The sequence below is a fragment of the Pseudonaja textilis genome, chromosome 3, assembly GCF_049901715.1.
Source record: "Pseudonaja textilis isolate UNSWEBS1 chromosome 3, rPseTex1.2, whole genome shotgun sequence".
NCBI lineage: Eukaryota > Metazoa > Chordata > Lepidosauria > Squamata > Elapidae > Pseudonaja > Pseudonaja textilis.
Window position 1 is genome coordinate 157,996,644 of NC_141992.1, and position 26,608 is coordinate 158,023,251.

At 37.0% G+C, this 26,608-nt stretch overlaps 1 protein-coding gene across 1 annotated transcript; it reads left to right on the forward strand.

The window, feature by feature from the left end:
• Positions 1-1,142: 1,142 nt before the first annotated feature.
• Positions 1,143-26,608, forward strand: DSG2 (desmoglein 2). The gene is made up of 15 exons (XM_026699255.2): positions 1,143-1,390; positions 9,617-9,652; positions 10,452-10,580; positions 11,559-11,720; positions 11,915-12,059; positions 13,200-13,366; positions 14,964-15,098; positions 15,187-15,372; positions 16,123-16,385; positions 17,168-17,310; positions 18,737-18,964; positions 19,670-19,897; positions 20,932-21,071; positions 21,994-22,326; positions 23,567-26,608. The coding sequence occupies exons 1-15, from the start codon at positions 1,358-1,360 to the stop codon at positions 24,533-24,535; spliced, it is 3,297 nt and encodes a 1,098-aa protein (XP_026555040.1). The 5' UTR covers positions 1,143-1,357; the 3' UTR covers positions 24,536-26,608.

The following is a 26,608-nucleotide window of genomic DNA, read 5'->3' on the forward strand; positions in this document are numbered from 1 at the left end:
AAGGGAAAGCAAAGCAATTTTGCCATCGCCCACAAATGTGAACCTTTGTAAGCCACAGCCGGTACTACAAAACATAGCTCACCCAAACAACATTTATAATCTGATAAAGAAGCTACTGTGTGGTATCCACCAAACACAGAGAGAGAGAGGAGTAAGAGACTATGTTCAAGTCAAGTGGATAAATCTACATAAAGCAGTAAGACTACTCCGAACTCCCTATAGAGCTGGAATTCAAGGCAATTGAGGACAGGGAAGGGAAGCGATTGGGAATTCCTCCGGAACAAGAGTATAGCAAGATAGCAATAGCACTTAGACTTATATACTACTTCACAGTGGTTTATAGCCAGAGGTGGTATTCAGCAGGTTCTGACCAGTTCTGGAGAACTGGTAGCAGAAATTTTGAGTAGTTCAGAGAACTGGCAAATACCGCCCCTGACTGACCCCGGCCCCATCTATTCTCTGCCTCCTGAGTCCCAGATGATTGGCTGGGTCTTCTTTTGTTGCCTTGTACAGGAGAATGGAGCTGGAAAGCAGGTTAGTGGGGTAAGGACAGAATAGGGATTTTGCAGTAACCTTCCCCCAGGAGTGGGGAGGGAATACCACGCCCAAGCCACACCACAGAACCAGTAGTAAAAAATTTATGAGTCCCATCACTGTTTACAGCCCACTCTAAGCCAGGGGTCTCCAACTTCGGCAACTTTAAGCCTGGAGGACTTCAACTCCTAGAATTCTGGCTGAGGAATTCTGGGAATTGAAGTCCTCCAGACTTAAAGTTGCCAAGGTTGGAGACCCCTGGCCTAAGCAGTTTTACAAAGTCAGCATACTTGCCCCCAACAATCGAGGAAGAGGAAAAGGGAGAGTTGGCTGCCATGAGGCAGCAACAGGCCCTGCTGGAGCAAAAGTAACTCAGGTTGCAATGAAACCTCGCCTTGACATCCAGAAAAAGGGGCGCCTTCTGCAGCCCTTTCGTCCCAAAAGGCAAAAGTCAACAACAAACACCGCCCACTCCCCCCGGCGCCCTTTCCAGTCCCGAGGAAACCTGACTCAAATGGCGGGCGGGGCTCCCGCACCCACCTGGTCTGCCCTTCCAAGACCGGTATTCTCCGCCCTTCGGCTGTTGCTCTTCCTCTTCTCCCTCTCCCTCCCCGCGGCCGCCGCCGCTGGTAACCAGCCCTGTTTTCATTACTCCCCACCCGCAGGGAAGGGGTTGGGTTAAGCCGTCGCCAAGAGTCCAGGCGCTCCAAGCGGTGTCCCTATTTCCCTTCCGGAGAGGTGAGCGGAAAGGGTTGCTGCTGCTGCTGCCGCTGCCGTCGACCCGGAGTTCAGGGCGCGAAAAGTTCAGGACGGGGACTGCACCATGGCTGGATACCTCGGCCTCTGGATACTCTCGGTGAGTTTGGAAGCCCACCTGTTGCTCCCGACGGTCAACTCCTTCCGGCTCTTGGGGAGATGCCCGCTGAGGAAAGGAAAGGAGAGACAGGGAGACCCTGAGTTTGGGGGTCAGGAACCGGTGCGCTCTCCGCTGCGGGAGAATGTGGGGCGCCGGTCGGCACAATGGCTCCTCTTTCACCCGAACAGCCGCGCCACGCCCTGCGAACCCAGCGCCGGAACCTCAGGAGGTTCATTCGAGATGCTAATCGCGGTTATCGCAGTGTGGAAAGAGGTTGGGTTTTTTGGTTTTTTTTTAAGTGCCTCTCGGGGGAGAGAAAGTCGTGTGAAGATCTGGAGGTGTTTGGGTATTGCGAGAAACTTGTTGAGGCTGCCATTTTATATGTAGTATGTGCGCTTTTCTTGGAAGCAACTGGCTTTAAATCTCGACTGGCTTGTCCAGTGGTTGGTTTGCAGGATGAATCTGGAAATTTCTGTTTTGTAGGTTCAAATTCTACTTACATTTTAATCGTTTTGCTTTAGAAGGACAATTTAGATTTGAATAAGGAAGGCAGGAATAATTCAGGAAGTTCTGGAGCTCTGTTTCTTAACCTCTACAACTTTTAAGATATTTAAAGCCCAGAATTCCCCAGCTGGCATATTGGTTCTACACAACTTAACACAACTTAACTTTTTGGAGATTGAAAAACACTGCTCTAGAGAAAGATTGTTCCTTGCTCTGAGGATGAGGAAAGAAATTGCCTACCAAATTTCCAGCCTTTGAATTGCCTGCTAAAATTCCTCCCTCTACAAAGGCTGTCAGGCTGCCCTGGGATCTGGTGCCCTCTAGATGACTGGGGAAGAGGATTCCCGCAATCTTCTGTGGCATGGTTGTTGGAGTAGCAGTTCCAATACACCTGTATAGTCCTGGACCTAGACTGACCTGTGATAAGTAATCTCTTGCTTGGGTCCTGTGGGATGTGGTCATGTACAAGCAACTAATGGGGGGGGGCAGGAGGAATACATTTGAAGGGAGAAAACATGCAAAATAGGCCAAAGAGGGGGCTATGTGGAATGTGACAACTGGAATGAAATAATATAAGTAAGGTGAGATAATTCTGAAGAAGGGTAGAATATGTGTGTTATATGTTGATGTAACATGTGTATATGTATGTATACACATATATTGGAAGCAGAATTAACCCTAGCCTTCCTCTTTATAGGAGGCAGCTGTTTTTGCCTCCTCTTGGCAGTTTTTGAAGGTTTCTATCCACCCGCTGAGGAAGGAAAGCAGGCTGCTGGTCTGGCAGAGCTGCTGTTGTGATTAAGAGAGTTCTGTATGGGATGGCAGCCAATAAAACCTGTTAAAATAATATTTTTGGCAGAATTACTAGACAGTTGTAAAGGTAATTGGTGACAAAACGTTCCATGATCATAAGGTGCAGACAGGTTCATTACCTCTTATCTGCTGTTGTGGTAACATCTCCATCCCCAGGGAAAGAGACATAATACTTCATTTATGTTGACAAGTAGAATTTCCCCACCTTTCAAACAGCAGGCATTTTCAAAGAAATATTATGCTTCCTTCAGCGTTGTTTTGATCAACCTTCGCCCACTGAGTGCCATTCAGATTTTGGACTTCAGCTTCTAAAATCTTGGCCTTCATGCCCAGTATATCTGGATGAGGCTGTCCCAGAAAGATTAGCTTAGGTCAGTGTTTCTCAACCTTGGCAACTAAATTTTTTAAAATGTCCAGGGCATTAAAAGTTAGGAAAAACAAAAGTTGGTGACAAGTCACCAATTTTTGATTCCCCCCTCTTTTTCTTTTTATTCTGTGACTCTGCTTGCCAGTCTTTCTCTTCTAGCCAAGAATAATTATTATTATTTTCTTTTAGAAATGTTGGGGATGATCAAGGAAAGCTATTGTGTATTATTTTTATTGTATTATTTTTCCTCATAGGCACTGCACTGGAGATCACTGAAAAGAAATTTTATCATCAGTCATTTTCATTTCCCTCTCATATTTTTATACCATCATGAAGATCTGCAATTAAAATAGTTTATGAAACTCACAGCAATGAAAAAAGAAAAATTATGTTAAATTCTATTGCAGAAGTTTAGTTTCAAAATGTAAAGTTGCTGAGCTGAAAAGTGAACATATTATATATTTAGGTAGAAAGACCAAAATTTTACCAAAGAAAATCGTCTTATTGTTTCAGACTCTGAAAGTAATCTAGATGTTTCAGTTAGCTGACTGAAAGCATCCAATCTTTTTTTTAAACTTATGGGGATTTCCTATTGAGATTTCATTATGAATACTTGCATATACCTTGACTGCTAGTTATGGGTTGTTGTTTTTCATTGTTGTGTTTTTAACTGTTGTAAGATGCCCAAAGTCGCAATCATGAATCGGGCAGTATAACTTAAATAAATAACACAGAATTTCATTATTTGTAAGCAAAACAAGCAAATTTAATGCAGAAGTTACAAATAAAATTCAGAGAATTGTTTTCAGAGAATCCCAAAACAAGGAACAACAAAAGATTTAGAAAAAGGCAGTTGGATAACTCCTTTATGAGGAAACTCACTTTATTAAGAAAAAACAGTGCCTGCCTAATTTTGAATCTTCCAAGACATCTAAAATATTTTTAGTACGCTAGCAGAGCTTTACCAAAAATAATGGGATATATTATAATCCAATACAGTGAATGGAACAGATCAAGGTAGCTAATAATTTAAGTTGCGTGCCACCCAACTCTCAATAATTCTGGGAGGAGTATATAAAACCATGTACAATGTGGAGGAAAATGGCTTCTTATTACAGTTCCTCCTTCTCACAGTACTAGAATTTTCACTCTTTCTGCGAAACTGACTGATAGTAAATTCAGAAGAGACAGAAAGGAATGCTTCTCTAGACAAAATAGAATTTTTGGAATGCGCTACAATAGGGTATGGTGTCAACTTTTTCCTTAAAAGGAATTTAAAGTGAATCTGTTGAATTAATGGAGAATCAGCTCTGTCAGGGATATTGGTCATGGCAGCTAAATAAAATGCAATAAAGAGTAATATTTCTGAAGGTTATTTGAGGGGCAACAAAAGTATTAGTGAACTAACTCAAAGCATCTACCTAGCCACCTTCATAAAATAGATATTAGACCAGATGGATGCTAAATTTCAGAAGGCCTTTGAAAGTCCTGGAATGCAACTTCAGATATTTCCAGTCTAAATTCAGCATTAAGGAGTGTAGAGGTAGACTGATCATCCTGTAGTTGCTCTCCCATCTTGGTTTCCTTGTTTGTTTTAATTTAGAATAATATCTGAAATGCGGAACCAGTTGGAAGGTATTTTGCATAATGTTGAAATCTAGACTCAGCATTACTCAGGGAGCCTTCTACATACAGGCGAAGCTTTTTGCTTCATTTTGAAAAGCAAGAGCCATGGAAATGGAGATAGAGTGACAGAACCATCTTGCTACTTCTTGTATTCCTTGCATGTTTTTATAAGCAAAATTAATATAAGTAAAATTAATTATAAAATTAATTTTATAAGCAAAATTAAAAGTTTTTACTTAAAAGTTAAACTATGTATTACTCTGTTTTAACTGTTTGTTATTGAAAGCCTCCTTATAAATGGCTTTTAATCTTGTTGGGGGGGAAAGATAGAGCTAACTATGTTTGTTTCTGAAAGGGTAAAAAATAGGAAAAAAGAGAGAATGGGTAGGATTTTAATGGAAAAATGACATATTTTTAGTCCATTGTGTCTTCAGTATAAAATTCAGTTGCCTTTAAGATGTACTGTCTCTTTATCAAGAATTTTCTTCATTACTGAATAGGTAAAGAAGCTAATAGAAAACTTATTTTAGATTCACCAATTCTTCATACATTGATTGCTGATCAATATCTTTCATTTCTAGAATATCTCAGGTTTGGAGGCCTTGCCTCGTTGCTATTTTTCAACACTCAGTATAATAAAGGAACTCTTAGTTGGGAATTTGAAATGTTTTAAATGGGGTTTTTTTTTGCCTTCAGAAGTTGTGGGAGCTTTATCACTGGAAGCTTTCAAAAAGAGAGTGGACTGCCATCTTTCAGAAATAGTGTAGGGTGTCCTGTTTGGGTGTGGGGTTTGGACTAGATGACCTTCCTTCCAACTCTGGTAATCTGTTAATGTTACAAATTGGAAAACAAAATACAGAAGTCCAGATTTTTCTCCCCGAGTTCAAACTTGGCTAGTTTCATTATATTGTCTTTGCCAGCCTTGTTAGATTGGAGGATGATAAATTTTGTTTGGGATAAAGAGCATTTTTCCATAATACTCCTGAAGGAACAGAACTCCACCTTAATCTAAATATACTTCCTCCTCTCATGGTTGAGCCCCAGATTTTTCTTGTATAATCCACACTAAAGCTTATCACTGGATATAAATAAGCAAGGCATGTTTTTTTCTTGTATTGCAAACTTTGCCTTCAGAACCAACTGGAATAGAAAAACCAAATTGTATGATGAGTGGGGAATTTTAAACTGAAGGTGCAAATGTATTATTTCTTTTTAGTGTCAGTTTCCCTCTTCTAACTTGTTTTGTATTCTGTTTCTCATTTGTGCCATCTTTTCACTGCTATTAAATAATGTATATATAGTTGCCACCTTACATAAAGGAAATTGGGCTAAATAAGTATGTCCATATGCATGCTACTTCAACGTAAGAACCATTGCATTCAAGGGCCTTGCCACAAAGTAATCATGTATAGGTTTATGGATCATTGGCCTGGATTTCTGGGTCATTATTTTCTCTATGTAAGTATATTTGGGACACATGTAAGTAATTCTTTTGTGAAAAGAAAATGATTTGTGTCTATAAGTAGATGCGGCATCAATTTTCAGAATAGGCTAAATATTTCAGGAAATTAATTTTAATCATTAATTGAATCAAGTTAAATTTTCGTCCTTCTGTTTTGAAGATAACTTCTAGCCAATTAATGTATTCACATTGATGCACCAATGCAATTTGACTTTGTTCTACTTACTTTTCCTTTGAAGGTGGCTATCTTTCATACATGATCATTTTCCTTACGTTTAATTATGGTAGTATATGTTTTTGTCTTGCTGAAGTATAGAAGTCTCCCTAAGCTCCAAAGAAATTATGAGTACTTCTGTTTACTATATTTTTAATTATTTTAAGCATACTGTATGGGTTATATTTCTTCATCAGTGGAATTTATTGATTTTTTTTAGTCATATTATTATATTATATTTAGTCGTATTTTTTAATTGTATCTCCATAAACTATTTTGTTATTTTATTTGTAAGCCACTTAAAGCAATTTTTTTGGCAGAATTGTGAATGAGCACTAGGTAATAGCAGATACAGAAACCTGAATCTTTCCCACTATTCTTTGGCAACCTGAAGTTTTTCAGCTCTACATTTTAGACAAACTTCCTCAAGGCTTCTAACCAATGAAAACTGAGTTTTCACACACTGTATTTGAAGAACACCACACTGAAGAAAGTTAGTTTAAGAGGTATTTGCGATGAATCAGTTGACTGAGTTCAGTAACATCTATGACTTCCATGCATTGCAGAAATAATGATATCGCCTTTTCCAGCCTGGTGTCTTGTAGAAAAATTGAGTGTTCAGTCGCAGTAAAATAGTCTGAATGCCCAAAGGAATTTTAGTTGCAACATCAACTATAGGGAGTTCATTGGGTTCAGTGATGCATAGCTACATGATTCATTGCAAATACACACTTAAGTTTCAGAATTGAATATAACTAAGATATATTAACAAGGGGAAAGTGCATTCTTATCTCTACTTTCCCTTAAGTGGGAGTATCACATCTGCACATAGAAGAATGCTATTTAGGGATTGGAACTATATTTGCAACACAGAGAAAGTTATTTCAGCTCTACTGATTCTATTATCAAAATCTGGACTAGGTGTAAATAAAAGCACAGAGCTCAAAATACCTCTGTAATTTTATAATTGGCGTGCTAATAACCTCCAAAGCATGGCAGTGATCAGAAAAATCTTCCATGTGCAAGCCCTAGAAATAGTGGATGAAACTAGAATTCTATAAATCCAGAAGGCACAAACTGGGTGAATGCTTAACTGAACTCATATCGAACTCTTAAGTAGAAGGACCTGGAATACTAGGGGAAAGAATTCTTATATACATTGTTGTTTCTTATTTGATTGGAAAGTCCAAATAATGTGCTCATTTTCGAGAACATCTTTCCTGCAGTATCTACCTCACCAATTTATTTGGCAGGATGTGCTCTGGGTACCTTCATGTAAGCACTGACCCCAGAGCTGTCACATAGCTGTACCCGGGAATGAAGTCTCTCCCAAGTTCAAAATGGCCTCCACCTTGCTGATTGTTTTGAAGGGACCTGAGGTCGTGGCTCTTGGTTGGCATGACTGAAGCTATATTGATCCCTATATCTTTCTAAGCCAAATAATACCAGCTGAGGGCATGCAGAATATTAATATATTTGGGTGGTACATGTGAGGAAGTTTACTTTTTTGTTCCCTGCAACAATCCTTTTATTGTTGCTTAGTGGGGGAGTCCATCTTCTGAAAGCCAGTAACAGTTTAAGACAGGGGTCCCCAATCCCCAGTCTGTGGCCTGGTACCAGTCTGTGGTCCGTTGGGAACCAGGTGAAGTTCCATTTGCACAAGCAACAGGTGCACACATGAAACCATCTCTTCCCCTCCCCTGCTTCCGCCCCTCCCCACTGACAGTCCATGGAGTCGGAAAGTTTAGGGACTGCTGGTTTAAGAGACAGGACAAAACAACAGTTTCTTATTGGCCTGAAGTTGTTCAGTTTAATATTTACAAAGAAATGTGTTCATTGTATCTACTTAAATATTTTTCCCCTGTACAGAAACTTGACTGTAAAAACAAAGAGGATTTAGGTGTCAGTCTGAATTTTCTAGAATGAGGGATGCTGTGATGAAGGAGAATTGGAACAGTTGGCCTTGTTCCAAAATATTTTAAACAATGGGCATTATCAAAGAAAATTGATTCAGGTGATAAATATTGATTTTAATACAAAGTTCAATAGCCTGATATAAAGTGCTTGTTCTAGAGTTTCTCAAACTTGGCAACATTAAGATGGGCAACTTCAGTTGCCAGAATTCCCCATGTAGCGATTTGGGGAATTGAAGTCAATACATATTAAAGCCACTAAGATTGAGAGAAACAGAGCTATAGAGTTAGATCCCAAGTCTAGTTAATGTGTTTCAATATCTGAGAGATTGTAAAGGAGTCCATAATGTTCTATTTATGTATAACAACTGTGTCATACACACAGAGCACTTCCTCAAGAAACTATGGTTTATACCTGCATCCTTCTGACAGAGACATGAATCATATCAGGACATGACAGGCTTTGACATGGGAAAAGAAAATGCATTTATCACTAAAACTAAAGAAATCCACCCTAAAATAGAAACCTTCCGTAGACTAGAAATAATTTTGAGAATTTCCCAAGATTTGAAAGACAATAATTTATATTACAATAATTATATTCCATATTAATGGCTGGCAATTTCCCGGATAAACATTGTGTATACTTTTAATTTCCTTAGCACAATGTTGTTCTTTGTTCACAATTTAATAAAAGCTTAACTAAGCAAATTAAACAAAATAGCTTTTTAAAGGGTGAGTTGAATGAATGAATACCAAACTGACATTTCTTGATCATCTTATTAATGATACCTTAATTGTGTTTGACACAATTATTAATTGTGTTTGACTACATGTGGTAAGCCACTATTTAAAGAATAGAGATGGCTACATAATCTTAGATACTAAAATGTTAATCTAATTAATCAATTTCAAGTTTTGTTTCAACAGGAAAGGGGCATTATTACATGCCTGGATCATGTTTGAAAAGTTGTATTTGCTTTCTCTGTTCTATTAACACTTACCTAAAATGCAACTGTAACAACATTGAGGCATTAATGTTGATTTAACTGTTTTCAGGTTTCATTTGTATCAACGTCTATGAAATTCCACAGTTTACTTCCATTTTTTGACCATATTAAATGTGAAAACCTGCTTATTTGGTTTTAAATATGCATGTTTTGTTATTTAAAAAATAGTTTAAATATGCTTAATATTGTCTGGGTGGAGTAATGTGCACTATTTTAACTGAATTCCACTGATTCCAAAATATTGCTGTGCTAATTTTCTTAGTGGTTTATATTGGGGGGCCAGTTATATTTTTAATTGCTGTGTCTGTTTATTGCAGAGTTATGTAATCTTTGGAAATGGACTTCATTTAGAGGTAAGAGACTATCAATTTTAAGGGGTTTTCTGTGTATATTTCTGTATATTACTAAGAAGGTTTTTAAAGATTTAGGCAAAATGTTCTAAGTAATTTATTTCCAACAGTTGCCAAGTGTATATGTGATATATAGAATGTCAATTGAGATTCTCAGTCATCCAAGAAATGTGCTTTTTGAAGAGGTACCTGGACATTCTAGTTTTTCTTTTAAGATGTTTTACTTTTTATCCAAGAAGCTTCTTCAGCTCTGACTGGGTGGTAGGGAATTGAGGGATTTATACTCCTTACAAATGACTAGCTGTATGCAAGGAGTATAAATCCTTCCATTCCCCATCATCCAGTCAGAGCTGAAGAAGCTTCTTGGATAAAAAGCCAAACATCTTAAAAGAAAAACCAGAAAGTCCAGTTGCTTTTTGAAAAAGCACCTTTGTGATATATAGCAAATAACGTAAAATGTTGCAGAAACCATAGAGTAAAACAATATTTTTTACAATTTCCTTGTTGAAAGATGAACAGTACCATAGGATCAACAAGAATTTTTCCTTCCTATAAGTGCTTATGGTTTTTCAGAGCATACATATTGTATCAGAAATAATGACAACCCTTGTTATATAAATATTGTGTTGTTGCTTATATTGAAGCATGCCATGTCTTTTCTGTTACAAATCCCACTAGGGTATTTACACTAAATAAGAATTTAGTGTAAACCATTTAAATGGTTTGACAGTATGGCAATAAGAAAACTTACATTACATTAACTTACATTTATTGTTGCAAATAAAACTGAATTTCCTCACAGATTCTTGGTGGAAGGCATGAGCAAGTACTCCATCAGAAGAGCTTAATCAGGCAAAAGCGAGAATGGATTGTCCCACCTTCCATGATCTGGGAAGAGCGTGACAATTCCTATAAGAACCCAATTGCTAAGGTAAGTCAGGCTTGGAAACAAATATGTCTTTCATTTTGTCCTTAATAGTTTTCCTCAACCTGGACTGGAGTTGCAATTCTCTCCTTCTATGCTGGATAGAAACGACCATATAATATCAGTTGTACAATTTGGATTTATCATTGGAAAAAATTCAAAAGAGCAATAATTATTATTTAGTATAGCTAAATTATAATACAATAATCTTATGAAAGGAGTTCAATATATTTGCTTTTTTCTCCCCTAATCGAGGATTAATTAAAAAGACTTTTGCCTACCCGTATGAGAATCAGAAATGCAATTATTTAGCTAGATTATATATTTTATTATTTGCTAGATCCTGGATAGTGGACTACAAGGGAACATCAGCACATAGACAAATTTATATACTATTTCTATTGAGACCATCTGTTCTACACATGTACAAAGGAGGTTCAATAAGATTCTTTCCATTCTCCATTTAGTTTAGTGGACAATTTTTCTACATACATATAATGATCCATCTGTTGGAGGATGAGCTGTGACTTTTGTTTGCTGGTTAAATCTATTTAATATGGTTTTAAATTTCTGCCTACCTCTGAAAGTATTGTCTATTTTAAGTTTATAAAGGCTAGTTCATACAAACACGTGGCTTGGGTACGGAATGAAATTATTTTGATATTTGTATAATTCATTGATTCGGTAATTAAGTAGGCCACATCCAGTGCAATGCAAACCACTTCTTCCGGAAGATTTACATTCCTGGAAATTGTTGGACCAATTTGAAGTAGATAGATTGGAATGGTCCAGAAGAAAAACACCGTTTTTCTAGAGTTTCTCAGAATGTTACATTCACAGAATAAAAAGTTTTGTGCACACGCACACACATACACACACACATTAAAATAACATAAATCTTTATCTTTTTTAAAGATTAAAACATTTGTTTTAAGTTGCAGAGACAAACAATAAATATTACTTCTTTTCTCCTATTCCATATAGATTCGGTCTGACAAAGATGTTGAAAAAGGAGTAATTATTACTTACACCATTTCTGGTCCAGGAGTCACAGAGCCACCATATGGTTTGTTTGTGATTAATGGGAAAACTGGTGAATTGAATATAACTGGAATAGTCGATCGGGAAAAAACCCCAATGTTACATGTAAGCAGATGAAAGTGATCGATTCATATCTGTTTTCAGCTCTTGATTTTTGTGTTTATAGAAATTTATTTTTCTTAATGTGCCAGTGGAAAAAAGTGAGCAGTATAATTCGGTGATAATTATTTCTATTTTTCTGTTAATTGAATGAATTGAATGAAATCAATCATGTGGACTTCTCATTAATATTCTTTCAGCTGAGGGGCTATGCACTGAATCAAAGAGGTGAAAATCTGGAAAGGCCACTGGATCTGCGGATTAGAGTTCTGGATGTAAATGACAATAGCCCAGTGTTTTCACAAACAAGCTTCAGTGGTTCTGTTGAAGAATTGTGTGAAGTGGGTACGTTCTAGACTTTTATGTACATTTTCATTCTGACTCAGCATTCCTACTCTTTTCCCTATACAATTTTTTGAATCCATTCCTTCCCTCCTATTGCCTCTGTGCCCTTGTCACAGATAAATATTTTATTGATTATAGTATTGCAGTAGAGTAGAAATATCACAGATTTTTGTTTTATAGTATTGCTGAGGTAGGACATTAGAAAACATAATTAAATAGTTGAGAATCAGTGCTTTATTGACAGTCAAAATATAAGGTCTAGGAGCCAAAAATCTTGGTTTTAGTTTTACGTTAGTTTCAAAATAGTATGGAGTAGGGACTACATGTACTTACCTTACCCTTAACCTTGTTCTCCTTACTATATAGTAATTAAAAAGGCAAAATCTTGTAGTGGATTTGGGGAGAACCGTAACAGTCTGAGGATAGGGGCTGAGGTAAATTGCTGCTTAGGATAAATTTCTACAGTGATACTTTTAGCAGCACCTCCTCTATTATTGGGATGACATAAATATACCTTTCCTTTCCATGGTATCTAGTGTGCCTATTCTACCACTGAATACTTGTTTGGGTTTATATAACCTGCTTTTCATTTAGGAACTTGCAATGGCATGCATCACACCAATACAGGTAGTCCTCAACTCACAATAGTTCATTCAAAGTAACAACAGCATTGAAAAAGTGACTTATGACATTTTTTTTCATACTTGTGACTGTTGCAGTAATCAAAATTTGGATGCTTGGCATCATATTTACGATGGTTGCAATATCCTGGGTTCATATGATTTTCTTTGGTGGCCTTCTGACAAGCAAAGTCAATGGGAAAGCCAGGTTCACTTATCAACCATGTCACTAACTTAACAACTGCAGTTATTCACTTAACACCTATGGCAAAATAGGTTGTAAAATGGGGGGGGGATTCACTTAGTAAATGTCTCACTTAGCAATAGAAATTTTGGGCTCGTTGTGGTCGTAAGTTGAGGACTATTCAGAAGCTGAGATTGCATTAGATGAATTTGCTCCTGTGTGCCTTCAAAAATGGTATGTGCCCATAAGCAGGACAGCTAGAGTGGTCAGGAAGAAAATGTGCATTCTTAGTTGTTGCCGTTTGATATATCCTTGTAAAATGCTTGCTCTTCTTAGGTACTCTTGTGCTGAAGATAAATGCAACTGATGCAGATGAGCCCAATACATTCAACTCCAAAATTGCTTTTAGGATTATTTCCCAAGAACCTAATGATCTTAATGCATTTGTCATTAACAAAGCAACAGGCGAAGTCCGGACAGCAACATTCCAGCTTGACAGAGAGGTATTTTCTCTCTCTCATAAGGGTTTCTTATTTATCTAGTTTCTTATTGAGTTGGTAGAAGGATGGAAGGTATTAAGGTTTCATGAAAATTCCTTTATGAAACGAGAGGAGCAACCATTCTCCATCAATCGCCTTCTTCTCTTCCTGGCCCGGATTATCTTCCAGTTCCGGAAATTGGGTATGCTGCGTGTAAAAGGAGATGTTGCGGTTGCCTTCTTGGTCATTCCCAGTAAGCTAAATGTCACTCACTATCTTACCTTCAGCTTACAAATAAATAATTAAAAGATACAGAAACTATTAATAAACCAATCCATCGTATTAATACTGTTAATCCTCGATTTACAACCTTTTATTTGGTGACCGTTCCAATGTGGTTAAAAAAGACAGTTGCACTGTTCTGGGGTCATGTAATTACCATTTGTAATCTTCCCAGCCAACCTCTGACAAAGTCAATGGGTGAAGCCAGATTCGCTTAAGGACTGCATGATTCACTTAACAATTGCAGTGATTTGCTTAACAATTGCGGCAAACGAAGACCATAAAATGGGACACAAGTCACTTAATAACTGCCTTGCATAGCAACAAAAATATTGGGCTCAACTATGGCTGTAAATTGAGGACTACCTATTTGTATTTGAAGGTAATAATAGTTCACAAAAGATGGGCAAGTAGTTAACTGAGTAAAACATAATCATTAATATAAGCTAAACTGGATAGGATTCACTTAGTCAAATTTTCAGAGGATTCCTTTGATATTTATGTCCAGACCCAATTGATCTTTGAACCTCAACTTTGAAGCTCAGCATGAGTATCTGAAACAGGATTCTTCCTCGTGAGACCTGCAGTAGATTTTATCTGACTATCGGTGCTATAAGTTGGCTTAAAGTAATAATTTTTAGTCATTGGTTTGTAAACCTAATAAATAAAATACATATTTAAGGATATATATGCGTAAACACACATGCATAATCTAATATTTGTATATTTTTCCAAAACCTTATTTCATTTTGGCTCGACCTAGGCTCTTATGAATATATTGAATGTTTATGAAATACATAGTCTTTTGTGATATGCTTTTATTGTGACTCTCCTGCAAAGTCTCAATACGGTTGTGAGCCTTTTTTAAAAAAAAAAATTCAGAGGGTTAGAAAAAGAAAATGTCCTTATCTTTTGATGAGAACCACAATGCGTACATGGCTTACACCTTTGCGTCTTTGTTTCTCTGACCTTCTGCTTTGTAGTCTTCTGCTTTTCACTACTATAGTTCAGAATATTTTGATTACCTCCACTCTCAGGCACCATGATTTTCTGTGTGCATTCTGGCAGCAAAAAGGAGGTGTCACATTTCTGCACTTCACACCATGAGCTTTCAAAAAAAAAGAATGGGAAATATGTTGCCTCCAAATGTGGCCAGAAGTTACAGATACTGGTAGTTGTAATTCAGCAATCTCTGGGGTGATATTGGGTCCCACTCACTCTTTAAAGTTCCGCAGGTCAGTGGCACAATTCTTTTTCAGCCATAGGGGTGGCATTCCACTTTTTGCTTAGACACTGTTTTTATATATCCTAACTTCCATGCTATTTTAATCTTCTGCAGATACATAATAGTTATTCCTTGGTTGTAGAAGCAAAAGATTGTGATGGAGAGGAACGTGGAAATGCTCAAGTGACTAGTCTACAGATCAAGATTCTGGATGTTAATGACAACATCCCTAAACTTAACAGGACTGCGGTGAGTAAAAAGTGTGCGGTTATTTGGGTGGGTTTCTTCAATTATGATCAGAAAGATGCATTATTATAAAAAATTTCTTCATTTACAGTATGAAGGAAGTGTAAAGGAAAATATAGCTAATGTGGAAATCATGCGCCTGGACGTCTTTGATGACGATGAGCAATTTACTGATAACTGGCTGGCAAACTTTACGATTGTGTCTGGCAATGAAGGAGGCTACTTCCGTATAGAAACAGATTCACAAACCAACCAAGGAATTCTTACTCTGATTAAGGTTAGTGGAGGGGAAGAGGCAGTACACTTGCCACATTGACCTCAATCCAGTAAGAGTACCTAGCAAAAGAGAACAATGACAGCATACAGCACAATGGCAAGCTGATGTGTTCTGTATGAGTATTCTTCACAGATTGGTATAATTTCATTGTAACCACATCTCTGCCCTGTTTCTATTATGATGAGATTTTATAGTATGGTAGAATTTTTTGCACATAAAACATGCCTACCTACAATACATACCCACAAACAGCATCCATTAATTCAGATTCTTATACTTCACAATAATTTAAACAGTTCATTTTCTGATCCACAAATTATACTACAAATCTGTAAAGTAAATTTGTTTTACTTTAAAATTGTGAGATAATATAACATCAGTTTTTAATAACCATTATCAATCAGAGTCAGTTAACAAATCCCATTTTCTTATGCCAAAGAATAAGGGTGAATAGAGGTTCCTAACTCAATTGCTTGATGTATCTGTTTTTTAACCTATGATCTAGATATGCTTTGCTCTCTTCTGTGCCTTGAACTCCATTTGATACAGTGACATGAAAACTCAGGAGTCTTTTCTGCTCTTTTTTATTGATAGGACTCTTGACTCTGAATGGATTTTCAATGATATTTCATAGCAAATAATATTGAAGTTGCAGTAGTAAACTTCCACCAAGAGTCCAGAAGGATATGCAAGTCGGTAAATTGAAATTACATTCTAAATGATGGTTTTCTTTTTTTCATTCTTCTTCAGGAAATAAATTACGAAGAATTGAGGACGATGGACCTGAAGATAGTAGTTTCTAACAAAGCAGCATATCACAAATCAATTATTAATCAAGTTTCCCAAGTAAAACCAATTTCTGTCAAAATTAATGTGGAAAATGTGAGGGAAGGCCCTGTATTTAAGCCCCAAACATTAGTGATTAAGACAACTGAAACAATGAAAATAAACCAGATTATTGGAAGCTTTCAAGCTTATGATGAAGACACACAAAAAATAGCACAACGCATCACGTAAGTCTTTTTGTTTGTTTGCTTGTTTGTTTATTAGTAAACTTACAGGCCTCTCAACTTCCAGTGACTCTGGGCAGCTCACAATAGTCAAGAGTTACGATAGAAAGAGAACATTCTGTTCCTATATGTTTTCAATATGCCAGCCACATAGTTTTACTACTATCATGTTCACTACTTTCACTACTAACATTTCTCATCCTTTATGCTGAAAAGAGAGGTGCAATTTATGCCTTATGCTTCCCAGTGCTTTTTGTTTTAAATGTCTTTGCAGTGACTGCTTTGGATAATAAACATACAGTATCAATATGATGGAGGTATATCCATATTTATATGGTCTTCCAGAGTTGCTTCTTGTGAAATGGGAAGCATATAAATATGATTGATAAATAAATAGTGGAAACATTAATATTTACATGTCATCCTAAAATATGGTTTTGCACATTGTTTGTTGAACAAATTAGAATTAGCGCAAAAGAACAACTCAGAAATGATTTATTGGGCCAACTTCTGGTTTTCCAATTAAGCTGTCCTTGCTATGTGGATTTGCTAGAGATTTGAACAAGGCACACCTAGAAATACACCAAGAATAAATGTATTAAAATGTGACTGTTAATATTGATGTATTTAACAATTATTTGACTGTTATTTATTAACTATGAATAGAAATATAGTAAGTAGATGTTTTAAAAGTTTGTATGTCTCCTAAGAAGTATATATTTCCATATGTATGCTTAATCTTAGGTTTGTATGCTTACTTTCACATATGTTTAAAATTTATACAGGTATGCCAAAGGAAGTGATATTGCGAACTGGTTGATAATAAATGCTAAAACAGCTGAAATCAGACTACGTAAAGTCCTAGACTATGAATCATCCTATGTCATCAATGGTACTTACACTGCAACAATTTTGGCCATAAGTACTGGTACGTAGTTAATATTTTTGTGGTACTTTATAATGGTTCTTAATTACCAAGAGTTGTAAGATCTTTGGGGTGGGGGGGTCAAAAAGCTTTGGCAAAATGCCAGCAAGTGGAATAGAGAAAGCATGAAAAAAACCCAATATTCCTACTCTGAAGAAATTGGTATTGGTCTCAATTTCATCAAACCACAGCCAAACTAGGATCCTGTTTAGATGAACAAATAGGATTAAGATTATACAACATCCAAACATGCTAAACCAGAAATGTGGTCATTTCTGCATCAAGATTAGGTTCTGGTAACCCAGTTTCCAGATTAGTTTTGAGTAATTTACTTCAACCTGGTTACCTTAGACTCAAAATCGGAAGAGAGATTTAATGTAGGGCAATTTTCTTTTCCAGCTACCTGCAGAGAAATCGTACAGAGTGATTTTCAATATGAGATTTCTTCAAGCTCTCCATTTCTTTGAAGAGCTTTCTTTCTTTCCATTCTTGGTGAATATGCAGATTTCTAAATAGGTGCAGAAAATGATTGAAAAAAATATAGATCCCACTCTCCATCTATGCTCTGTCCACAAAAGAAGAAAGGATGCTGGCAGAATAACTGCTGTCTTATAACCAAGGCAGATTTGGAATTTATTGGTCCTCTGCCACTGCATGGTGAACCCCTTCCCTGGTGAACCCCTTCCCTGCCGCCACAGCAGATTGGTTTTACGTATCATGCACAATCAGAATCACAATATTCTGCGTATTAGAATGCCTAGGTACTTTTCTCTTTGAATAAATCCATAATGCAATCATACACCTTTTATGTTATCTGGAATATCTGGTGAGTTCTTAGTACTAAGTGGATGCAGGAGCAGAGGATGTAGTGAAGCTTGTGCATTACACTGTACAGTGAGAGCTACAAAACTAACATTGACCAGAATCCAATCTGAGGCTCTGGGTTTTTGAATAATTGTCTGATTCTGAGACTGCAAGAGGGAAGTAACACTGCAGGTAATCCTTGAGATATGATCAGTCACTTAACAGTCATTTGAGGTTACAACAACCACCACCCCCACAAAAAAAAAGCTACATACAACCCTGTTTCAAACCTACAGTGGCTGAAGCACCCTGTGGTCATTCACCCTTATAAATGTTAAGCAAAGTCTGTTGAGGAACACTGTCTCACTTAATGGGTATCACCATTAGCAGGCTCCATTACAGTCATAGGTCGAAGACTACCTGTATAACAGTAACCTCCAAAATTTTCATGGGTATGAATTGTATTTTACATTCAATTCAACTATGCAATCTAGTGAATTGTAAACTTCTCATAAATCAACCACTGGGTTCATATTAAAAATCTTGTACATGTTTAAAGAAGCAAACAAATTTCTAATTAATCAGTAGTTTGTATAAAAATGGATATGTTTTCTGTGCTTTGCAGACTATCCTCCAAAAACAGCTACGGGTACCATCGTTATTCAGATTGAAGACAAGAATGATCACTGCCCAATTCTTGTGACTCAAAAAACAACTGTTTGTACTGATACAAAGTATATTAATATCACTGTTGAGGATCGAGATAGACATCCAAATGGTGGTCCTTTCACTTTCATGATCATTGATGAACCTGAAAGAATGTCAGACAAATGGAGAATTGGCCATGTAGATGGTAAGTATGAGTCATGCCACATTTTATAGAGATTGGAATAGCCCTGAAGCTACAGATTTTAGGAGAGCAGAGCTTATGGCTTGGTTCCTGCTTCAATTCTTGGTTTCAAGAATTGGCAGTCAAAGTCAGGGGAGAAATATTAATAGTGCTGCTTCATTGTAAATTAGACCAGATTCAATTGCAAACAAGTTGAGCAATTGTTTGTGGTATATATGAATGAAATGGGGCAACATGTTTAGTACCAGTTGCAAAATAAAACAGAAGTAGGCTTATGAGGGCAGCCCAAAACCTTCAAACTCCACAGCTAGGAAATCTTTTCTTCTCGTGATTAACTGAATTCCCTTCAATAGATTGAACTGTGATAAATATATTGTGGTAGCTGGATTATCAAGTAATATGTCAATGTCCCAGATAATTGTTGCTTTGTTCAGAATGGTTCATTTTTCCAAAACATTGTGCAGTAATTACAGACTATGGAAATATGTAGTTTTCTCCTAATAAGAATACTTCTTTTAAAGTAGCATCTCCTAATTTGGCTGTGCTTTAAATCAGCTCCCAGAATTCCTATCAATGACCAGGAATCCTGGGAGTTGTAAGATTGGGCAAGGCTGCTTTAGCTATCAGAACCAAAGGTAGGAAGACTTCTGATCTAAGTCCTTTCCTTACTGAACATTGTTGTTGTTGTTTTTCTTCTTTCCTACAAAGGGTCCAGAGCTCAGCTTATACTCCAGGATGTGACACCTAACACATACAGAATTCCTATTTTAATAAAAGATAACCAAGGCTTGAGCTGTCCTGACCAACAAGTACTGGAGGTGGACGTTTGTGATTGCAAGGATGGCACTGGTTGCCAGAGTAGAATTATCAGCTCCTCTCTTTTTCTGGGACCCTCTGCAGTTGCACTGATGATCTTGGCATTTTTGCTGCTACTACGTAAGCATTTAATATTATTTCATAATGTCTAGAGCATGGTGTCCAACCTGCTCTACTGTTGAGAGCAAGGCTGTTCAACTTTGACAACTTTAAGACTTAGGGACTTCAACTCCCAGAATTCACTATGCTGGCTCGGGAATTATTGGAGTTAAAGCCCACAGGCCTTAAAGTTGCCAAGGTTGGACACCCCTGGTCTAGAAGCATGACTGGCACTAAGCAGAACTCTGAAACAAAGGCCTCTTCATATGAGAGCTTGCAAATCTTTTACTTCGTTTGAAAAAGAAAGACTGTAGACATTATCCAGCCATAATTAATTTCTCCCACAATAAATAGAAATCCAATTTTTATTTGTTGCATATAATGTGGAATGAAGCATTTAAAAGGACATAAAAATGTTAGGGTGGTGGAGTGGTGTTTTTTTTCTCTTGTTCTTCCTCTCTGTTTAGGAGCTGGTGTTCTGCTCTCACTTTGATTGTTGCTCAAATTCTCCATTGCTTTCTTCTTAAGAAACCCATACTGGCAGCTAAGAAGCTTCCAAACTTCCATAGGTCAGGTTAGGGCAGAATGTGTTTAAGTATATACACACTCAGGCCTGACCTAATCTTGCTAGTACTAAATATAGACAGATTTATTTATTTTTTGAAAATGTTAATGTTTCAAAGTACTTGTTTTTACACCTAGCAACACATTCTATATCTTATCATTCTGGAATGTGCACAAACCTGAATATATAAAACTCACCTAAAAACAAGCAAGCTAAAAAAAATAGAAGTTTCTTTCTGATGATAGTGCTTGATGCTGTGTTCTCATTGGAATGTTAAAAACTGTTGAGTTGGTAGAAAAGAAAGTTCACGCCTGAGCTGGAAAGTTGCCTGTTTATCATTGTGTAGGTGACTCATCTCTCCTGGCAAGTTTTAATAATTTTGTTCTGATTGTGAAATGTTTGAGATGGATCAGAGTGCAGATGCGCTCAATATTTTTTCTCCTAGCATTTGATCATTGTTGCTCACTGTTGCACTGTGTTTCCTTTGCAGTCGTGCCTCTCTTACTGCTGGCCTGTGGCTTTGGATCGGGCTTTGGATCAGGAGGTGGAAAAGGATTTGTAGCTATACCTGACAACAGTGAAGAAATGTTGCGTAACTGGAACAGTGAAGGAGCAGCACCTGAAGATAAGGTATATTGTTTCCCATTCCTTGGGAATGGGAAGAGGACATTAAAAGGATTAATGCATCTAGGGCAGTGTTTCAAAGTCAGCATCTTTAAGATGTATGGACTTCAACTTCCAGAATTCCTCAGCCAGAATCTTAAGGTTGCCAAGATTGAAAAACGTACTCATCTAGAGCAATGTGAATTTCCCAGGCCTGTAGTCATAAATATGACCAAAGTCCCATTTAAATCACTGGATTTAGATTGCAGCCATAATCACACTCACTGGGAACTCAAGTCAAATCCATCTTACTACTGAATCATGATGTATAAGAATGCCCTATGGGTTTCATATCAACATATAAGCAGCATGGGAGGAAATAATTCTCTCTTTTTTTTTCTGGACTACCTTCAAAAAGCTCTGCTTTTCCACAATTGTTTCTGTCTGCTATTCTCCAAACGTGCTTTTAGAAGGGTCTTGACAGGAACACACAATACAGACTATTCTTTATTGACCAGGTGTGATTGGACACACAAGGAATTTGTCTCCAGTGCATAAGATCTCAGGATACATACAAGCAACAAAATGATAAATCATATGATACAATCATAAATCATAAAATGTAACCAGCAAAGTGATAGTGATAAGATACCAACAGGAGTAGGTAATACTGTAGGAAAGATGTCAAGGATAAGGGCAATACAGTCCTACTACATATTAGTAATACAATCATAAAATTGTAATGCAGTCTTACATGGTAGCCACAGTTTAGAACCCTGGATTTTCTGTTGGTGTATTATAAACTTTTCCCTTTTCTCTAAGTAAGTACCAAACCATGCCAATAGCAAATTCACCTAGCAATCTAGCAAAGCTATTCTTGTCATGATTTCAGTGCTACTCCTTCAAGAAAGCCCATCTTTGTTTTTTAATTTGTCGCCTTTGGTGTTAGGCAATGCTGAACCTCCTTACTTCCTCTGGATCAGAAAAATATGTGGGCTTTGGAACAGCAGCCGTGGGAGCAGGAGGAGCAGCAGCAGCAGCAGCAGCAGGGAACAGCTTCTCCTCTACAATCAAGGAGCAGAACATGAGCAACAACACGATCACGAGATGGCAGAGAGAAGACCGAGAAGCTCTTCTTTCTGGGGGAGAATTTGCAGGTGCCTCAGCCGCAGGGGCAGGCTTGACAGCAGGTGGGACAATGCTGTTAGGAGCTGGCAGAACTTTAGCTATGGATACTGGCATGATCATGAATGAAGAATTCTTACGGGGTTACTTCAATGAGGTAAGAGTCTACTTTCTGAATTCACTCTATTGATCAACACTTTCTATCCTTTGATAATATATAGTCACGGGTGTTATTAATCTTGTTGAATTTATAGATTTTGACTATGTATTGTTGCAGGGAGGGGCGTCTTCTTCCCATTTGGGCAACTGCAAGCCAATTCCTTGGGGGGGCCAGCTGGCTTCATTAAGAAATCTGTTTGGGAAGATAGAGAAAGGGTGGGCCAGGGTGGAGAATAGGATTGAAACAGCCTGGTTTTGCATGCTTTTGAGGAAGTTGGGAGCAGGAGGATAATTAGGTCTGGAAGGCGCATTTTCCCTTTATATTTTGCTATATATGCTGGAAGACACTTTCATGGATTTTCAAGAGCGTTACAGTTCTTCATATTTCCAGAGAGCAATCAGCATAATTATATCAGACAAATCCTGATATACACAAATATACAAATCCTGCCTTCATTCCCTTTCATTCATTTCTTTTTTATAACAATACATTTAGTTGCAATTGCAACTATCAATATTTCTCTTAATGATATATCAGTTGTCTTTTTTTCTCTCCCATATTGCCTTTTTTCAAACAATCTTTAAAAGCCATTTAAAAAAAAAATACAAAATGAGAACAAGAAGGAAGAAGAATCTACATGATATATATTTACCAGTAGTCTCTGGGTTACTAATGAACTCAATACGATAATATAAACAATAAAAAATATTACTGTGGATTATCACAAAATCATACGTATTGCTTCATCTTTTAATTAGTAGAAAACATTGCCTTTTCCAAAATAGATCACAAATTTCTGGACTTCAAGGAGAAAAAATGGCAAACTGAAAACATCTGCATTAAAAGTAGAGCCAATGATTTCAGGATAGTAAATAAAATTTACTATAATTCAGTCCTAAAGCTGCCACTATCACCAACCTAATATATGTTCTATCATTAATTCATCTAAAAAGATTGCTTGAGGGGGAAAAAGAGGGAAAGCTTATGAGGTAATAATGCAAGGGAGTAAAGCTGATCTTTTTAAATCTACTGTTCTGGATTTCTGCTGCCAAAATATGAATGTGGTGATCCTTGTTCTTTTCATCCACATAAAATAGCTCTGGATTGAAGTGTTCAATGTATGAATGTCAACTGTAATATGAAAATATTATGTAACTCTAATCTGATCTAAACACTTTAGGTTAAAAAAATGATAACTCTGAAATGTGAGTGCTCTTTTTTTTCTTCCACATTTTAGAAAGCTGATGCTTTTGCTGATGAGGATGAACTGCAGCTTGCCAAAGATTGCCTACTCATTTACTCCCAGGAGGAAGAGCACGAGTCACCTCATGGTTCAGTTGGCTGCTGTAGCTTTATTGACGGTGACATTGATGAACATTTTTTGGATGACTTGGGAGACAAATTTAAGACTCTGGCTGAGATCTGCATGGGCAAACACACAGACCTAAAAGCAGAGCAGTTCAGTTCTCATGCCCAGAAAGATACAACTAATCCTGCAATGAATGGATCTGGTTTGCAGTACTCACAGCAGAAGCATGCAGCGAATGCCGAACACACCTATTCGTCAGGGGCTGTCTACAACTTATCTGAACCTGTGAAAGGCTTTGGCTCAGAAACGATGACTGAGAAAATAATAACTGAGTCAACTGTTACAACTAAGTCTAACCTGCAGCCAGTGAAGCGAATCCCAGATCCTGTGGTTAGCAGCAGCAGCAGCAGCAGCAATGTTGTAGTGACAGAAACATCATATGGGACGGTACCATCAACAGTCATCCGTGACCCTCAGTTTAAGGAGAATGTGGTAGTGACAGAAAGGGTCCTTGCACCTGCTTCTAGCTTGCAGGATATGTTAGAAATACCTGCTGGTGTCTTCCCAGACCTCCCAGATTCAAAATACGTTGTTGTAAGAGAAAGGGAGCGAGTCCTTGTGCCTAGCTCTGATTTAAAGGCTTCTGTAAGCATCCCCAATCTGTCAGAAGGACAGAATGTGGTAATAACTGAGAGAGTAGTGACACCAACTCCTGTTAGGCGGGCCACAGCTGAAGCAGGCACTTTTCCTAACAATGAGAGGCAGGAACAGATTTTAATTTCTGACTCATTCTTTAACCAAAGTAGCCCACAGGAAGTGTTTCCCACAGGTTCAACCTTAAGCAAGTCCTCAACGGTAAAACAAAAATACAGCACGGTCCAATATACACGCTCATAGGTGGATTTCCATCCATCACTTCTTATGTATTATTTAGCATTGGTAGGATTGATTGATTGCCATTTCAAGAGCTTGAATGTGTTGTTTCACTTTCCTAACGATGCATTTTACCAACTCACAAGGATGCAACCTTAAAACCATATAATAGGTGCAATTCCTCACTGTGAAATGCAGGATTTATTTTTGAAAAGTTACTCATAAGATAGCTCTGTTAAAGAGTTCCTGAAATTAAACCCCCCAAGCTTACGCAGATAGACAATCGAAAGAGCAACATAAATTACTGTATGACTCCAAAATCAAAATATTTTTACTCTGGTTAATAGTCCAGCTGAAGTTAGTTCAGTATTTATTATGCAGCAAATTCTACTGGCCTGTACCATGAACCTAAATATACTTAGTTTTTTTTTCTAATTAATACACTGGATTTATTGTTTCAACAATATAGTTAATATTGAAGTATATGTATCAAAAAAAATTGAATATATTTTAGTTTGGTAAAATTGACTTCAGAAATGTATTTTTAAAGAGTTCAGTATTCACAATCATTTACCACTGAGTTTAGTGGGATTTATTCTTCGTCAGTACAGTCAGGATGCAGCCTTAAAACCACAATTTTAACTGGTGTGTTATTCATCGTATATATAGGAAGCGTTCCTATTCAATAAAAGAATGGATCCCATTTCATTTTTTAAAAAATAAACTCTATAGATTTTTATAAATTCTTTACCAATAGAAACTGAGTGAAATGGTTTTGTTTCTTGTATTTATATATTCTTTTTGAAATGAATTAGTTTATCTGCATGGTTGGTTTAGATATTGTATTTGAACAAGGTAATACATTTCTGAAAGCAGAATTTCTGAAAGCAGTGTTTTTTTCCGCGGATGTCAGATATCACACAATCATAACATCAAAAAATTTAACATTTTTCAATCTCAAGATTTCTGCCATTAAAAAATAAATAAATATTTACTTTTTTTTAAAAAAAAAAAAGGTTCTGCACTGTGAGTTGCCTTTTCTGCCCAACAGTCTATTGGGATTCCACACCCAATTGGACAGGCCCAGTCTGTTTTGTGAAAGGAAGATTTCCTAAATATGGTTCCCAAGGGTTTGTTTCAAGTCTGATGATCCCTCCCTCTTGGGAAATGTGGTTTTTATTAGAAGAGAATCAGCCTGTGGAATGCGCTTGTAAGATAGAAATCATCTTTTGCTTTCTTTGCATGTGAAATGGGCTCCTGTGTTCAGCAATAGGAGATAGAGTGTTTCTCCCAAAATAAAACCAGGGCTTATAATAATTTTTGCTCCCAAAGTTGAATTGGGGCTTATGTTTAAGTTTGGTCTTATTTGGGGTACTAAATGTGTCCGTCTGGCTGACGATCTTAATGGGGGCTTATTTTGTGGGGTAGAGCTTATACTACTAACATCCTGGAAAATCCTGCTAGGACTTATTTTCCAGTTGGGTCTTATTTTCAGGGAAACATGGTAAGCCACTGGAGACTGGTTAAATTAAAAATAAAATGTATCCAATGTAGGATGGTCATATTGGTCTTAAGAGAAGGAGAGAATTCAAGCAGTCAGGTCTCTGATACTTTTGTGCCATGAATATATATATTTGCTTTATGCACTTTGTAAAGGCTTAATCTAACTAATGACCATAGCATATTTGATGTGGCTATTCTTGTACATATGTCTGATGAATAATATGAGAAAATATAAATACATATGTTTACATTTTGGGAGTGAATAATGCATACAAGTAAAGGGAATTAGATATCTGCTTATTTTACATTTCTCTTTCCTTTTTAAATCCATAGTTTTGTCCATGGCTGTGGTATATGATCCTGTGTTATAGTGAATTTAAGCCACTTCATAGTAGACCTACGGTTATTACCATATTTTTCTCAGCTGGTATGGGAATGCAACCTGCTTGATTTCAAAATGTAATAATGATTTCAGGGTTCTTAGCTTTCATTTTATATAACAACTTTGCTGTTTAAATACTAGTTTTGTAGTCAAGGAATGGGCTGGATATGCTGACATTTTTAATGGAATTGGAAATAAAACCAAGAAAACTA